Below are 18945 nucleotides of genomic sequence, written 5' to 3'. Positions count from 1 at the left end.
CCAAGTATGTGGGTGCCCTACTGACCTGAGCAAGGCAGGAGGCATAGAGCCTGAGTTATATGTTAAGGTGGCACACTCCGAAAATAGAAGATCTATAGCTCACAACGTGTTGCAGCGCGACACGTTAGCACAGAACTAAGTATAATTCAGGCTTACATGTAAACTGCTTGTGTTGCTCTGTGTGGAAGTAAAGCACTGACTTCTGTTTCCATTACTGGTTTAATAATCCTAACATTTCTGAGTGTTAAAACTACAAGAACTTACAATAGGGCATATCTCTATATATTGGGCATAAAAGGGACAAGGAGTGAAAGTTACAGAGATCTCCATAATATCAATGGGATCGGCGGCGCGGTGTAGATGTGAGTGTTTTATATCCTCCCCTGACAGTGACAGAGAGCAGAGCAGAGAGCAGAGAGCATTGCACATGCTGTAACACCTGAGATTTAAACCTGGGTCTGCTAAAGCTAGTAAAGCAGGAAATCAAATATAAATATATACCGCTCAAGCAATAGGAAATCTGGACTTGGATACGGAAGATATTGGGCTTATGAACTTCAGGCAGGGCTGGTGTCCTACCTGACACCAGGGTCTACATCTCAAAGGAAGAGTAGGGAGACTACTTCCAACACTGTAGGTGTGCCATTTTTCATATTAAAGGACCTACGTTTTTTAGGCTCCCCTATGAATTTTCTATCCCCACAAATACGCAAGTTTGAACAATCAGGCTTTCTCATCATATAGGGCTTTTATGGAAATTGCTCTCAGGAACAGCTCAATTTGATTTGGTTGTACGCGTGATGTCATCAGTATCACCCTACTTTGTATAATTCCTCACCCTCTTCAGTCTTCAGTGAAAAAGAAATGACATGGACTGGCTCAAACCATTAGAAATAAGTTTGAGGGACATAGACAATACGGTATTAAATATTAAAAACAGTTTTAAAATGCATGTTATAGCTGCTTTAAAACATACTCTACCAGGTAGAGTATACCTGGTCTGCCATACAGATTGGTAAAAATAGCGGATTGCAGCTTTAATCCTACTATAAATGGGAGAATTCTGTCCGGCTGTGTCTGTAGTTCACGCCTCTTGAGAACCGCCCGACAAACTTTTGAAACTAAAAACAGGCGCATGATTTCACTACTGCCCTCCATCAATTAATATATAGCTACATAAATAAATACAAATGGCAAAATCATCATTTAGGGAATGGAATGACATTCCCCAAATGCTAGCAGTGAAACCAATACAATTGTTGTCTTCATGTCATCCGCCTGAATTTGATCATTGAGCTTAAATGAGTAAAGGAGCAAAGCCTTGTCACCCCACCAGCATCTTGGCAGAAGGCAAACAGATTAGTGATTGAATGTAAACTATGTCTCATAGCTCCCTCTACTGGACCCCAGAGCGTACCCACAGTATGGACGCACACACTACTACCCATGATGTGTCCAAGATTCGAAAACATCAGTCTCATATGAAGCACATTAATGGCCTACACACCAATTGTTATGGGTCGCGAGTAAATACCCCTTCATTTTGTTTTGTTTCTAATTATTAATATTATTATTCAAAAGATTTCACAAGTTAATAACTCATTTAAATGTTTCTCAGAAGAATTCCAGAAGAATTCCCCCCCCCCCCCCAAAAAAAGCAAATAAGAAGTGAAAATGGCAGATCTACAAGCTCACAACAGGTTGAATTGCGATGTGTTGTGAGCTTGTAGATCTGCTATTTTCACTCATTTGGGTCCCTGCTATTTTCACTAGTTTGGGTCCAAGCCTGGCAAACGTCTAATTGCTCTTTTGGGTCTCGAGCTAAAATGTTTGGGAACCACTGGTCTAAAGTATACAATTATATAATGGGGAGATATTTGTATTGTCTTCAGTGGCTCGAGCACTAGACATGGTGAACAGTTCTCTTGTTTCTACAGCAGTGGCTCGAGCACTAGACATGGTGAACAGTTCTCTTGTTTCTACAGCAGTGGCTCGAGCACTAGACATGGTGAACAGTTCTCTTGTTTCTACAGCACTAGACATGGTGGACAGTTCTCTTGTTTCTACCACTAGACATGGTGAACAGTTCTCTTGTTTCTACCACTAGACATGGTGAACAGTTCTCTTGTTTCTACCACTAGACATGGTGAACAGTTCTCTTGTTTCTACCACTAGACATGGTGAACAGTTCTCTTGTTTCTACCACTAGACATGGTGAACAGTTCTCTTGTTTCTACCACTAGACATGGTGAACAGTTCTCTTGTTTGTATTGTCTTCAGTGGCTCGAGCACTAGACATGGTGAACAGTTCTCTTGTTTCTACAGCAACACATTTCTCACTAGAAAGGCACAGTCTGTACGTACCTGTCCTGCTCCGTTTAACAGATGGACAAACACATTTATTTTGAACGCCTAAGGCAATTATGTGTAGGAGTCACTAGTTAGGAAGTATTTATTGTGCAACGATGATTGCTGCAGACCCGTCACATCTGGACAACTACGTTATGTTTGGACACTGGAATAATATACTTAAGCCAAATATCCTCATTTGGCTTAAGTGTTTGTGGGGGTGATTGTCACTGTAATATTACGTTTCACCTCCACAAGTTAAAATCCTAACATATATAATAATTATATGAATCTTGTCATTAGTCTTATTTATTTTTTATTTTTTTTATTATGTTTTTGCACAACCAACAACCAAGTATAACTCTTCTTGTCAGATGGAAATGGCTGAAAACTATTTTATGTGGCCTTAGTGATTGCACCAACAGATGATCTACATGTATGACAAAAGCTTTTGAAAAGACCTGTAATCCACTAAGTACACATGTAACCCTTAAAGCTTACCAAAAGCACTTGGTAATCTTTGATATGGTGTAATTGCAAGAAATGTCTACTAAAAGGGCCAGGTCATGGAGCTTGCCAACTTAAAGGGGAACTTTAGCTAAATCATCAGGGACCTTTTTCCCCCCTTTCCCCTCCTTTTTTGTCTTTTCCAAATGTAGCGATTGTCCATCAGCAAAAGCTAATGAAGTGCATTGTTTAGAGCACCAAAGTATACTGTGTGTATGTAGATATTGTACATTGGTTGCCTACAATGCGTTCTCATGCCACAATAAAGTAAAATAAACACATCACAAGAGCTATACTGTGGCTCAAATTTCACGTTCTTAGCTCCGACTATTCCTACTTACTGTAGCAGGAACTATGAATGTGAATTTATTATTTTTTATTATTATTTCTTTATGGGTAACAATTTGGAATTTTGAACTACATTCACAGTCCCAAACATTTACTAGTTCATGTTGAGTTCTCAATTTCTGCCCGTACCCGACCCGACCAACCGACACACTTCTGTTGGCGTACGTGCAAGCAATCGAAAGCCAAGGGAAACACGCAATTTGGGATGTTATGCATCCACATGTGGATATCTGTTTCAGGCGCCATGGCATGTGTAGCAGGTAGGTTGATATTATACTATGTAGACGTGTCGAGATGAACGGAGGGACGTGTGAGAACATGACGGCACAGGAAACAGTGTCCATACATTAATATGTGTCCCTCCCAACATGCAACCCGGGGACGATGGAGTGTGTGCGACTGTGCGTGCGTGGGTGTGGGTGCTTTTGGCGATAGTGAGTGTAGTAAAGAAATGCATTGCCGGTGTGAGTGTGGAAGGGAGCTGACTTTGGCGGCAGACTGGCAGTGCAATGAGCATTGGTCCGCGGGTGGTGTTGTGGCTCGGCGGCCGGCGCGACATGAGGAGATAGCGTTGGAACGACGCGGAGGGTAAGTCCGTGACGACACTGCCGTGTGAGTGCAGTGGCTCGGACGGAGGTGCAGTGGTTAGGAGGGCGGGCTTGGCATGACGTAGCTATTGACTTTGGGTTCCTTAGCCGTGTGTGCTCCTTAACTTTACATTTGTAATAATAGATCAACTGTAGGAGAAAACTATCGCACACCTAGCAATCAGGCGTATGCACAGGTGCGTAGGCCAGTGGACATCAAAGAAAGCAATAAGGTACACCCGCACACTGTGTATCTGCTCGGCACAAGAGTATTGTCTTATTTAATGAAGCAACGTTTCGGTCCCTAGTCGTCCCTAGTAGTGCTTCATTAAATAAGACAATACTCTTGTGCCGAGCAGATACACAGTGTGCGGGTGTACCTTATTGCTTTCTTTAATAATAGATTATGACATTTTCTGTTGATGAATGTGTATTGTGATTGCACTTTTGGGTACTAGTTGGTTGGATGTTATTTGTATCGACACAGACAGGGGAAGGTGTCTCACCTACGGCTACGGACATTATAAATGTGACACTTCTGTTGTCTGCAGCATACAACGCTGATGAAGGCTACACGCAGAACATGTACGTTGTGCTGTCTGCTCTGCAGCATAGTAGCATACCATGACAATTATGCATTAAATAATAAAGTGCCTTAAAGGACTGTTCCGTATTCCGCTGGTATTCTCTTTTTAGAGACGTTTTGAAAAGTGTTTTACACTGGCACTACTTATGTGTACTTGTGTAGGCCTGTCACCATAATTACATTTTACTTGACTATTAATTGTCATACAAATTGAGGGCAGATATGACAAACAACTTAAAGAAACGACTAACTTATTTATGAACTTTATACTTTCCAATAAATACATAAATAGTGGGACTAGCCGATTTACAAGTGGTAGAGCTTGTATAAGTGATATTTCCAATTATTTCTTTAAATATTTGAAAACATTTTTCATCACGGAAACAATTATGACGATGATGCAAAGATAATTGTGATCATCTCAAATAATTGTGATTATGCGATTATGTAATAAGGCCTACTTATGTGCGCACCAGGGAGAGACCCTCCCGGCTCCCCCTCCTGCCCATAATGTCAATAATAGCCCAGCCACATTCTATATAGTTTTTGCTTTAAAATTCCCCAGGCTCTCTTTCTGAGAAAACAACCCTGCGATCCGAGGTTAGGTTAATCCAAACCAGAATCCACTCCACATTGATGGGTTTTAGCTGGGGCACACACACCACTGCCCAGATTAGAAAGCACCTAATGCTTTATAAGATGATTACTATTTCAGTATTCATCATTTCAGTATTTATCTATTTCAGGAGGCATTTGTTCCATCGCAGAGTTGCAACTGTGTTTGATTTCATCGCTGGACTTCATTGTTTTCTACGATAGCAAGACGAACTGGCCAGACATCTCTGAATATGTTAACTCAGTCATCAAAATTGTGTGCTAGACCAATGCTTGCACACGACTAGGGACCGATCATACAGCCAAGCATTCATTAATGAAAATCAAGCATCCATCCATAAAAATTACTCTAATCTCTGGGGAATCACTATTTGGCCCTCCTGGTGTTGTACATAACAAGTAATGCAAGCCATCAGTAATCATCCACCACTGCTCCTTATCACTATAGAACCCAATTATGCAATGTTGTAAATACTTTCGTTTCTTGGTTGTTGTTGTTTTTTTTGTCTTTGTCTTTTTTTTGTCTGCCCACTCTTTCTTATTTTTCTCCTTCTGAAATGTACACTCTGAAGCGATATTGCCCTTTGCCCCTGTTAAGTGTTGACCTGATGCCATATGTAGTCCTGAAGAAAGCAAGGATGTTACAGAGACACTGGAGATGGAGTCACTTGGAGGGGGGAGGGAGGGAAGAGGGGTGAAAAAAGAAAATCCTGGGAAATGCACTTGTGTCCTATGTATACATCGAAATGCTGTTATTCTACTGCTTTTTCCAAATAAAATAAATATTATTAAAAAAAAATAACCCAATTATGAAAGCAGAAACAATGTTTAGCATGCAGAAAACGTTTTCTTTTCTCTTCTTTTTTCCCCCCATTAAAATCCAAACTGGGAATTAACAAAATAGCTTGGAAAATATTCTAATCAATTATCAGATATAGCACCTAGATCAAATCCACTGGAAAACATTAGCTTCCAGAAGATATTCCAAAAGTATATAAGAAAGCATTTGATCATTTGGATCTCTAGCAGGTGATGATACCGTTTTGAAATCTAGAAATCTAATCAAGTATATGCCACTGGGGCTCTAAACGTAAACTTTTATCACCTTTACAATTACTTCTTAAAACTCAGTTTTACAGATGTGCCATTATGTAAAAACAATTCGTTTTAACTTTTTACATAATAACACGTCTATTATTAATTGTATATCTTTTGCCTTGGTTTTTAGTTCTGCCAACACAGGGTCCAGGAAAGATAATGTATAAGATATAAGATAATGTATAAACACTAACAAAAACAAAAATAATAAATTGACGCAACACTGATGATAGGGCTGTCAAACATATCTATGAAGCCATCAAAGCTGCAGCATCACTCCACTTGGAGGCATCCCATAGGAACTTAAAAAAGAAAAACCTACAGTATGGACAACTTCCAAGCTAGTCTCAAATCTCTCAGCAGTCAACAGACTGAGACGAGACAATCTGCTAAATATGGTATGCTATCTGTATCTTATCAAGTTTCATATGCCAGGGGTTCTCAACCCGGGGGTCGCCAAATTATTTGGGGGGGTCCCCAGATTATTTAAAAAAAGAAAAGAAAAGAAAAGGAAAACGTTTTTTTGCAACTGAATGGCTGGAAAATGGAAATTTACATAGTTTACATAGTACACAGTACATGCATACATTTCCTAAATGATTATATCTGGTTTCAGTATTTATTTATGATGTACATTTTCTTTATTTTCTTTAATTATTAAGGTTATTGTAGCAGTCAATTTGTATTGAGGGGGCGGGGCAGGGGGTCGCGAGACATTCTCAGACAGTCTCAGAGTACAAACATGCAATACAGTCTCTGCACTGATGACTGACCATAATTTCTTAATGCCTGCAAAGAACTTGGCGAAAACACTACACTGGGTAGTTATCATCAGATTGCACCAGTTTACCACCTTTGAACTGGTCTAGTTTACACTTTATTATAGTGTTTAGTAGTGGTCGTTTTCAAGGCCGATTTCAATATTTGGAGAGAGAGTATGTTTTACACCAGGGCAAAGGAAAACTGTGCAAACACACGCCAATTCTTATATAACTCCTCCGATTTTATCCGAATTTAACACAAATCTGTAAACATTATCTTATAGTCATTACTCATAATTATGATCAACACACTCTTTGATTTTTCATCCCGATTGACATATAGTTTGCACGACTGGCCCAAAATTATGTAAATCATGAAAGAAGCGTCCGATTGCGGTGAAACTGTGCACGCACATTCCCACGAGGCTGAGGAAGAAATGCCACTTAACATATTTCAAATCAGCCTCATGGTGGCGCTATAAGAGGCCCAGTCGGGTCATTACCTATAACTGCACCGATCTGCGTATGCACACTCCCTAAAGGCCAAGGAAAAATGTCTGCCCTGCATTTTTCAAATCTGCCATTTATAGCGCCACCAGGAGGCTGACTTATGCGAAACACATTTCTTTATATTCGTTTTTCTTATTTTATCCAAATATCACGCAAAGCGGTACACATGATCTTCATACCCTAGTCATGTGATCAAGACGGATCAGTGTGATTTTTGAGTGGTGCAAACCACTCCAATAACCAGCTTTGTCTGTATCTATGTGTCTATGTATGTGTGTACCTGTACGTGGGGCCACGTACAGGTGAGCATGGTTGCTATGGATAGTGTGTGACGTCACTGCACCACTCAGTTCACACGGGTGTGATTTTTTATATCGTGGTTGGCTAAGATTGACATCTAAAGTTTTCAGGTGTCATCTGTTTTGAACAAGTCTCAAATCATGAACTGTGAAACTTTGCACGCACATTTCCACTACATTGAACAATTAACAATTACTCCTACACATTTTGTCCAAACATCACAAACGCTCCTGACCTGGTGGAGACCTGTGCTCCATGGAGCACTTTTTCTAGTTTACCCTGTTTTACATTTCAAGAACTAAATACTCTTATGCATTCAAAATCTAAATTAAGGTATTGCACCGGATAATTGACAATGTGCATATGCATAATGATCCATTTTGACTAAAACTGCAACATCAGCCACTGTTTTATGAAGACCTATCCTTTTAGACCCAAATCAAATAATCATATAACCGGTAAACTTTAGGGTTAAGGTTAAGTTTAAGCATAGTTTTTATGAGCTTAAGTTATTTTAAAAAAATATATATATTTTTTCTTCCCAGAACAGCACAACACAGCACTGTTGAGAAACTAGAAAAGTTGGAAAACATAAAAAAGTTGGAGAAATCTTCTTTCTCCCTTAACACCGCAGAAAGAGCCACGAGTCACTGTCTTTCAGGGATAATAAAGTGAACATACACCATTCGAAAGTTTGAAAACGCACTCTACATGCGCGGAAAAGAATGACATGGGTTGGGGGCATGGTGGTGCAGTCTGTGTAGCACTGTCGCCTCACAGCTAGAAGGTCCTGGGTTCGATTCCTGCTGGGGACGCTGTGGGCGCGTTCTCTCCTCCGCGTCATCAGTCCCCATACCCTAGGTGAAGTTGGCAAAAAGGCCTTTCTGTGTGGAGTTTTCATGTTCTCCCCATGTCCTCTAGGGTAGGCACCCTCACAAAAAACATGCAGTAATCCTGGTTTCTAAACTGCCTCCCCCTGGCCAGCCGGGGCGCCTGATGGAGGGGAAAGGAACTGGTTGGAATAACGTGTTCCTTCCACGCAATTCCAACCGGGGAAACCCCCCTGTCTGGTGAAAAGAAGCAGCTTGGACTCCTCATGAATTGAAGGAAGCATGAGGTCAGTCCGTTGCTCTCCCCAGGTTGGCAGTGAGTGTAGCGCCCAGGATTACATTAAACAATTGACACTGGGTGAAAAAAATGGGTTACAAAAATTGTGGGATAAAAATGTAAGAATAAGAATGATATGTGTTCTTCAGTCACAAGGAGGCGCCAGCATACTGTTGCCCCCCCCCCCCCCCCCCCCCCCCCACTGAAACCACCAGAAAGACTACTTCTCTCTGGGGTGACAAACTTGCTGGTGATTTGGTGGTAATAAAACCAACGCAACCTGTTCTCAACTTTCGCATGCACACGACTGTGATTAGCCATGTACAGCGACTGGTTAATAGCAGTGCCTTCCTTTCGGGAAGCTTATAGAGCATTTGTGACTCTTTTTGATACAGAGACAGTCATGGTGGCAAGACTAACTGTTCAGGAGAGGAGAAAAACTTTTTTAGGCAGATTCTTCACATACTAGAGCATGTCTGAAATAAATGTCAGAGCTGAAATAGACATGTAAATATGAAATAAATGCTTGAACATATAGCTAGGTGTAATGTTAGAGTCCACAGAAGTGAACCTTTTAAGCCGGTTTTCTCAACTCGCTGTTTTCTGCAAGACATTAAGCCATATCTCCAAATTGGTGGGTCAAACTGAACAAACAATATGTCAATTTGAAGCTACGATTCCCTGCTTTCATGACATGAAAAAAACGGGAAAAAATAAATGACTTAGTCTCGGTCAGAAACGGTCACATTTGATAAGCTTCAAATAAATGTGGAAAAAGAGTGGATTGACACTGGCAGAACATTTAATACTGTCAGAGGGCTGACTTTAATCCTCCTCCCCCCGCCCGCATAGCGGGCAAACCTAGCATTGTTTTACACAGTGGCAACATCATTACGCTTAAACAATGAGAGAGATATCTGGCCCTGATGGCATTGGTCGTAGTGATTGTTATTTTGGGAACCGTGCAAATAAAGAAGTCCAACACTGGGTGGCTTCCCAGGAATTGGACCCGTGCCATGACGGACATTGTTGAGTCAGAGTGCTCTGTAGCATTACACCAGTGGAGAAAACTGTTTTATTTTTTCAATACAAGGCATGACAATGGGCCTTGTCCTAGCCAGGGAAGCCTCTCTTGTGCGCTGGGGTATGAGGACCTCATTTACAATCGACCCATATAAATTGCCTGGAGCTACAGGCAGTTCACTTGGCATTGAAACATTGTGGTGACATATTTGGTCCTCATTGCAGGCTTTTAGGAATAAGCTCCTTTGTTAAGAAGAGCCACATGGGACAGTTGTCTTTTGGAGCAAGCTTGTCTAGCAATATGGGAATTAGTATATTCCCATAGTGAGATACAAAATGAATGTTACGTCTACGAAGAGAACTCTAGCATAACCCAGGTTCTCTGAGTAGCATGAGTGTGTGTCTCACAATGAATCACCCTTCTTGCTGGAAAAGCGAGAAGAGGTGAGCTTGTTTTGAATGACGAATGATGCATAGTCAGGCCAATATATCTGGAGGAGGCATGTGTCATTAATGCCAGTCACCCAGGGCTGGTGTAATTCAAGCTTCTGTAATTCAAGCTAATTCAAGCTTCTGCTGAGGTCATGCAAGGGGCTTTTCCATAGTCAAGGGCTATCCACACCAAGAATGATAACTATAAAGATAACTATAACAAGAATGATTTGAGCATCCACACTGATGAACAATGAGTGTATAAATGGGTTAAACGTGACTTGAACCGGAGTGCCATATTGAACGTGGCGTCCGTGTTTCTATCGTTCATCAAATCGCTCTGAAAGTGATCTCACTGTCTTAACTGTTTTAACTACCATTGTTGTTATAGTTGAGGTGTGAACTTGTTGAGGTCATCCACTTGAGGGAGTTATTTAAGCAATAAACCACAAGAGGGGTGAGGTTACTGGGTATTTTATAATGGCTGAGAGGCGTAGTGAAACACGACGCGAAGCGGAGTGTCTCCGACCCTCTCAGCCATTATAAAATACATGGTAAGATCGGACCTCGCGTGGTTTATTGCTTTTCTAAAACGGTTACCAGCAGATTGCAATTTTAAGTCATGAAACGATTCCTAAACGTAGTTACACTTTGCGCCCACCAGAGCGAGCCACACTTCCTTGTTTACTATGAGTCCAACAGACTCCGGCAGACTCCAGCAATACGGAATCAATGTAACGCAGCTGGGTTTGATTAAAGGTGTGGATTATCGGGAGATTTACAACAGGGTCTAATCAGAAACCAGCCAATCAGAATCAAGTATTGGGAATACCCGTTTTAGAAAATGATTTTAATGACAAATATTATTTGGTTATCATTCCCTGTGTGAACTGCCCTTGAGCCACTCATGCTACTCTGAGAACCAGGACTATTGCGAGCGTAGGTCGTCGATCCGTCCGTCCGTCGATCCGTCACGCCACCATATATGGCAGTCAGTCCGTCACACCTTGTGCCACGTCACGCCACCATATACAGTATACTGTATGGCCGTCAGTCCATCACGCCTCGTGAGACGCTCCATATATGAAGATCTGGTTTATCTATTTGAAATGTATTTTGAGGATAAGCCCCTTGAGATGCATCATCGTTTTTGAGGGGGTCCTCGGGCACAACACAGACACAGCAATACATCAGCAAAAGATCAAACATGTCAAACATAACAATCAACCTGACTACATCAACAAAGACATAACACATAGAGGCTCTCCCATCCACTCAAAACACTCTACATCTGATACCAGATGCAATAAAACACCTTAAAAAGATAAACCCGGCCTGGGCCGCGGCTGAGCAGTTCAGGCACCTAGACCTGTAATCCAGCCTGATGGCGTGCCGCAGGTTCGAGTCCCGAGCCCGTCGGCCTAATGCCAAATGTATTCCCCCCATCTCTCTTCCCCTTTCCTGTCACATTACTGTACCCTATCAAATAAAGGCAAAAAAGCCATACAAAATATATCTTAAAAAGATAAACCTAAAGGTATGCCTCCATCTAGTGTAGTACTATCTCTCTCGTTTTTATGTGCAATGGTGTATTAACTTTGTATTTAGGGTTTCTTCCTGGAGGCTGAACCCTTGACAGTCAAACGGGCCAATGAAATAAACAGTGATATAGTGACATCACACTATCAGCCCCTCCCCTAACCCCTCCCCCTTTATCATACAACTACAGCTGTGGGTGCGGCTTCAGTTCAGGTGGATCACCACCCATCACCACCCACCAGGCAAACCAGGCATACTTAATGAACTGGTGGGCGTGTCCACATAAAAGCATGATTTTAACAAATACTGTACACTTTTTGGAAAAAGTTCTTCCTCCTTATATTATAATAATACCTGATGATAATTTTTAGGGTTGGAAAAAATCGTGGCACGCCATCTTTAAACGTGATCTTTTGTAATGCCCAGAGCTCAGTTCAAAACATAAACATGTGTGGCATAAGATTGGTATTAGCAGTAGGGATGTGCGTGTGCCGATGAGACATTTGGGACGATATCGATATCGGATATAATTAATTGCCGTTATGGCCGTTAACCGATATTACCGATTCTGAACTTTTAAAATGATAATAATTTTGTACATTCTGAAAAATACATGTAACAGGGTATCTGCACTGCAGGCTTAGGCAAGTCAGATTTAACTTTAATACCTTATATTTAACCGAATATATGCCAGCCACCAGATGGCTCCATACAGAGCCAGTGCCAGTAAAATGCAATAGAAGACTCTCTATTAGTCAGCTTCTTTGAGCCTTGTTGAACCGGAAGTGGTTGTGTGATGAGGTCGGTAAATAAAATACAATTTAAGGGCCTTGCAAAAGGGGAGCAATAAAACCTTAGAGTATAGAGACGGCACCCGGAGGAAACCCTTGGACGAAATGGACATAGTGGCCGAATTTGGAATTGCAGCACTGGGCCAAACACATGAACGCGCTGGTCCGTTGACTATCATTGCGCACATTCATGATGACACGTGAGCGCTGAACGCGTGCAATGATAGTCAACGGCCAGCGCGTTCATGTGTTTGGCCCAATCAATCCCAGAATGCACTCTGTTCCTACCCGGAAGGAGGAGTGACATCGCCTCATGCGCTTTTGAGCAACTTAATGCAAGTGGATGGGAGGAGATATTGGGTGCCGTCTCTATTAATATATACTTTTTTTAGGCTTGCGTTGTTGCGCCCCTCTTCAACAGACCTGGAGGAGACCTGTGTTGATCCAGGCAACAACGCCTGCGTTCCTCGCTTCACGTTTGCAAGACCCTTAATTCTGGACATTAATGAAACCCGAGATTTCCCGGATTGGCAAAAGAGTGTTTATTGCTTAAACCTGGGATTTTGCGGTGTGGCATACATTGTGTTAATATTGTGAGCTTGTAGATCTGTTCTAGCTGTTACTTTGGGCTTGTTTATCTGTAAAGACAATAGGACCAATCGGTCCGATTGATTAATTGGACAGATGCCGATTAATCAAAAAACAACTAGAATCAGCCGATACAGATGTGTTTGCATCTCCCATCACTAATTAGCAGCACTGTTGACTTACCAATAAGTGCTTCAAACAGGTTACTTTTGAAGATCACCATCACTCCCTGAATGGCAGTTTTTAGCTGTTGCTCCTCAGGCTTCTTTAGTTTTGAGCAGTACTCCTCCAGAAGGCCCAGGGCCCGCGCTGTGTCTACAAGGGGATGGTAGATTACAACACATTTAGCCTCTGCCTTTCTGGATGACTTGAACATTTCTGCATATCTCTATAACTGATGCTTTAATTATCTGTTACATAATTCCGCAGCTGATGTGGCTTTTGTGGAATTCAGTTCAGACTCAGTCAGTACAAGAATACATTAGTGACAAAGTAGCAAATAAAGCTTGCAAGTTATTTTTAGAGTTCTCAACAGACATTAAAGCGGGATTAATGTGGTGCGTCAATTCGGCAGTGCCACTACTTTAGGTGATTATGTCAGAGGTAAGAAATTCCCTGTCACAACAGCACGAGCTCAAAATCTGGCAGAAAGAAGGAAAACAAACCGTTTACTCAATACAAGGACGAAGGCTGGTGCACAGTGCAGACGTAGAGGCTGCTTTTGTCAAAACCAATACAATAAGTATTGTATATAACCTAAATATCTTAAAATTACCATAATTGACAACAGCTACTATGGAGTTCGAAGGAGCGTTAGACCGGGGTCTCCTTGCACATGCATGCTCCAAATAATTCCACATTTTCCACAAATCTTCCTCAGTATTCTGGCTATTATGATCTTCTTTCTGTAGCCTTACTGTACTTCCACCATGTACAGTCAGCATAACACTGTATGTGCAATACCTCCGCTGTCTACTTCCTCCCCCTTTTTTGGGGGTGACATGTTTTTGAATAGCGGTGCCTAACCGCTCCAATGCACAGCAATGTGCATCCCTATGTATTTCTCCATGTATGTCTCCAGGTATGTATGTCCGCTTCAGTACGGCAACACACAGACACACACACACACCCATTGACCACTGCAGCAGCAATCTTAGTACAGTACAGTACAGTACACCCATTGACCACTGCAGCAGCAATCCTAGTACAGTACAGTACAGTACAGTACAGTACAGTACAGTACAGGCATTGACCACTGCAGCAGCAAAGTTCGTACAGTACAGTAGAGTACAGCACCTGTACAGTACAGTATGAGTAGTACAGTACAGTACAGTACGGTACAATGTTACAGTACGTACAGTACGAATAGTACAGCACAGTACGGTACGAGTAGTACAGTACAGTATGGTACAGTACAGAATTGTACTGTACAGTACGAGTAGTACAGCTAGTACAGTACGAGTACTACTATCTGGGTCAGGGAGACTGGACTTTCTCTTTTGATGTTTTTTATGTCCAGGCATAATTTGTTGTAGTAATAGTTATCAGATTATGTATTCATAGTAATACTAACCCTCCCACTAAAACGCAACACAAAGGTGACACCTCAGCCATTTTCTGAATGGAGCAATTAATGGAGTCACTTGCTGCTACAGTGTGACACTAGTTCAGGTTAACATCATGGACCTTCCAGGGCCATTGGGATAAAATATTATTTTTTATTTTGAAATGTACTCACATTTAGTTTAATTCTTCAGACTTTTAAAACTTTTGGAGAGACATCCTATATCACTGTATTAATATTGCTTGCAAAACGTAATGCAGACCTTGGTTGCACAGCCACATTTAATACATGCTTAATCTACTGTAGATGTTCAATTCAAATTCAATAGGCCTAGGTAAAAAACAACAACAACAACAACAACAATAATGTAGCTATATGGTCTGTTAATAATGGGCATGCATTAGCCTATTGCCTGTAGCTAATACAGCATAAATAAACTCACCTTTCTTTCTAACTGGCATGATTGACTGACATGTGCAGTGTGCACCCACAATTGATTGGGATTAAGGCTTCCAGTCCAGCTCTTCAATGCATGTTAAAAAAAAGTGCATCGCGTGACTGATCATTAAAAGCAAAAAAGAGAAGAAAAAAAACAAGTTCTACAGCACAGCACAACAGAGATAAGGGTCCGTGCTCGTTAGCTGACAGTTCAGGGGAGCGATCAGAACTTTCGCTGTGGACAGTGACACAACTGGACAATGTGCAGTGCACAGGACTGTAGTACGCATTACTGGCACTGCTGCGTGCGTGGTTCAGTTCAGCCGTTTCCACCATGTGTTGTTGTTGTCTGGCCAGAATTCCACCACCACATCTTGACGAAAGCAAGGCTTTTTTCACAGACAAATGAACGAATTGATGGAAGCTGTTATAACCCGGTGGCGGTGGGTGACGTAGCCTATGATTAAAGTCGTCATACTCATAATGTTGTAGGATAGCAGCTACAGAAGTAGGTTGCAGATGGCTCGCTGCTCCGTGCGTAACCGCACATGAATGTGTGTCAGTGTGTGTGTGTGTGTGTGTGTGTGTGTGTGTGTGTGTGTGTTGATGGCAGGTAGAGTTATGATGCCGGTGGTGGCTGCAGCCCTGTTGGGTCGTTGATCCTCTCCATGGATGTTGATATCTGGGGGATTAATTAGTCGGGCACACAGTGCCAGGAGTGTAAAACTCCACGTGAAGTTGATTACACACAGTCACTATAGTGGAGGGACTAGGCTGCACTCTGGTGGTGCGGGATTCGAACCCCCTCGAAATCAAAGGTGGCCAGAAACACTCAAACAGAACAGCTTGCCTGTCAGTGTCAACATCCTAAAAAAAAGTCCTTTCGTGTGTTTTTAGACGCCGTTTGTGAGCAGAATATACAGCTGCTAACCCAGCCGTCTCTCAGATGAGTTTCTGTATTGGTGGTGCTTTGACTTATTTCTCTACGAGGCAGGTAATGACAATCCATGGAACAAAATATCCATCTTTGCTATTATTAGTTGACGTTACTTTGGTGCGCAAGGGAAAAGGAAAAAAAACATGGTTATATTAGCAGCTGTAGGCTATTATGATGCTAAATCGCGGTAGTAGCAGATGGAAATGGAATGATGCTTTCCGAGAACGACGCCTGCTGTAGGAAAATACCTGCCTCCTGCCAAGTGTGGGTGAAAACGCATGGCTCTCAAACGCCTCCATCTATTTTTATTTAAGATAGTCTTTTTGTTCCTCCTCTGATAGAAACGGCGCTAGTATCCGCCTGGCCGCAGCAGGAGCATCATCACCACCACAGCGCCACATTTTTTTTGTGAGTAGCAGCCATCCAGCCAGCCAGCCAGTAGCCATGAGAAGAGAAGTGACAGCAGCATCAGCAGCCAGCAGTTTGAACTTACCTTAGCAACGCCACCAGGGCCAGGCTGCAAAGCCGCTTTAAACCAGAAGCTTCACGGCGTCGATTAAACAGCAGACCTACAAGCTCACAACGCGTCGCGAGGCGTCGCCTTGTGAGCTTGTAGGTCTGCTGATTAATTGGGCTTCATCGCTCTCTCTCTCGTCCCGCCTTGATTGACACAACCCCGGCGCCAATCGGAAGCCGCGGCTTCCCTGCCGCATCAGGGACATGTTGATTGACCAATGGAGATTTGTGAGAGGTTAGAGTTGAGGTCTTGGTGAGGACCGAACACGTGGTTTATTTCACCGGTGCTCAGCGTCGGGCCGGGGACCACCAGCGCCAGCGGTCCAAATGGACCCTTATATGAGTGTGCAAATGGATTTTACAGTCTGGCCACTGATTCCAGGGCCGGTTCAAGGCATAAGCAATAAGCGGCCGGTCGCTTAGGGCCACAACCACTAAGGGCCGGGGCCACATCACAGGGAGAAGATTATTATTTTGTTTATATATATCTCCTATCTCATACTTCCACATTCACTTAAGTTAATGCGGCCGCAGGTTAATATCGGAATACAGATATATTATTGATTTCAGCTGTTACAATTCCAAATGGACTACTGGCGGCCACATGTGGCCCCCACCTTCACTTACTGTGGCCTGCAGGTTAATATCGGAAAAAACAGCACCCTCTGCTGTTTGTTTCCTTTGAATTTGCCTCTTGGGGCAGGCCCTAGAATGTGTATAACAAGATGTTGGCCCGTTTGGCCCGGCCTCAGCCCTCCACTTCCTGTGGTGTGCCTGTGTTTTCATTCCCACTATCAACAGTGTATACACATTCTGAATGGCCTTGCATAGCCCTGACAGATTAGTACATGCACAGAATCTGTTCTTGAGAGATTAGTATCTTAATGACTAGTACTAATCTTTTATGTCCAATTTATTTGCATTTAAAGGTATATTCAGTGATTTAACTTAATTAAAATATCACTTCTTTTTTTGTTTTGTGATAATCCTCCCTACTATAGTGTGCTGACCATATAAGGAGTTCCTCCCTGTCCCCAGTTATCCCCTGGGGGTAAAAAATTCTTAGGTTTCATTTTTGGGTAGGTGGCCCAGCCTTCATCCAATCAGGATAGAGCGGGGCCTTCCGCCAATCATGATCGAGCGGGGGCGGGCCTTGGTGTGTGCTGTTTGCCTGTCACGTCCCCCCCCCCCCCCCCACTGTAGTGCGTGCATGTGCACATCTTGTTACCGGGGCGGACCGGGGGGTTTTCCAACTCACCCGAAACACTGAATGCTCCCTTAAGTTTATAAAGTTAACATAAGAGTGAGCATATAAATGTATTTGAAATTAAATAAGAATGTTAATTTTCAGGATTCCAATTCAGAAATAGCTAAAAATAGCAGATCTATGAGCTCAAAACGCGTCGTGGTTTGAGCTCGGCTATTTTTTTACTATATGCATTGTGGCCCTCTGGAGTGAGTGTGAAATATAGTGGCCCTCTCATCATCGAAGTTGTATCTATGGGTGGTTCTCAAAATGTGTTCATGTCAAGGACCCCCAAATTGATTTGGGGGTTATTTGGCAGTGACTGACCCCCATCAGAAAATATTTTGGGAATCCCATAAGAGATTTGTGCAAAATGTTTTGTAAAAAATTAAATACAAAAAATAAAGTTAAACTGATGCCATTTTAACTCTTTATTTAATAACTCAATTTGTTTTTGCAGTGCTCATGTTTACTGGTTGACAATGTTCATTTTAAATTATCTGAAGTTGAAATGAGTTCACTTCCCATACTTCTCACCTTGGTTCTCCCAAAACCCATTATGTTTCTACTCACCTTGGTTTGTTCCCCAAAACCGATGTTTCTTCTTCAGACTGAGATCATACTGTGCAAGATTAATGTAATCAATATGACATGAGATGTAAAAGCTATTTTCGGTCTTTTTCAGTCTGAGATGAGATCATCTCTTAGATCATAATGTATGATTTAGCGATAGTATTTTTGATCAAGAGAGATCATAAAGGGTACAGTACCAGAACTCTTGACTCTAACCTTTATATTAAATAATACTAATAATAACATTAATATGCATTGTCAATTGTATTGTTTATTTAATGAATGAAATTGCTGACATTCTCACTGGTCATAGTGAGAATAGTATTCCTTCTTTAGTGTTTCTGTATTCCTCTCAGTACTGCTCCTCATGAATGAAACAGCAACTCAATAAAACATTGCAGCACAATAATGTTTCTGTGTTGTTTATTTATTTATTTCATAAATTAAACTCCTTAGTAACTGACATTCTCACTGTGGTCAAAATTGTATTCTTTATTTGTGTCAGTAATCCCCTTGGCACTGCTCCTTAT

At 41.9% G+C, this 18945-nt stretch overlaps 1 protein-coding gene across 1 annotated transcript in view; it reads right to left on the bottom strand.

Moving 5' to 3' along the window:
- The window catches only part of dlg2 (discs, large homolog 2), a 220597-nt gene extending 207145 nt beyond the window's left edge, over window positions 1-13452 (bottom strand). The window contains exon 1 of the mRNA XM_079508565.1: window positions 13325-13452. Within this exon, the coding sequence (XP_079364691.1) occupies window positions 13325-13364 (40 nt within the window). The 5' untranslated portion in view covers window positions 13365-13452. The remainder of the gene's footprint in view (window positions 1-13324) is intronic.
- Window positions 13453-18945: the final 5493 nt, after the last annotated feature.

This window comes from Electrona antarctica (assembly GCF_951216825.1).
Source record: "Electrona antarctica genome assembly, chromosome: 8".
Taxonomy (NCBI): domain Eukaryota; kingdom Metazoa; phylum Chordata; class Actinopteri; order Myctophiformes; family Myctophidae; genus Electrona; species Electrona antarctica.
Note: the sequence above shows the minus strand (reverse complement) of the source record. Positions and strands in the feature narration are given on the sequence as shown.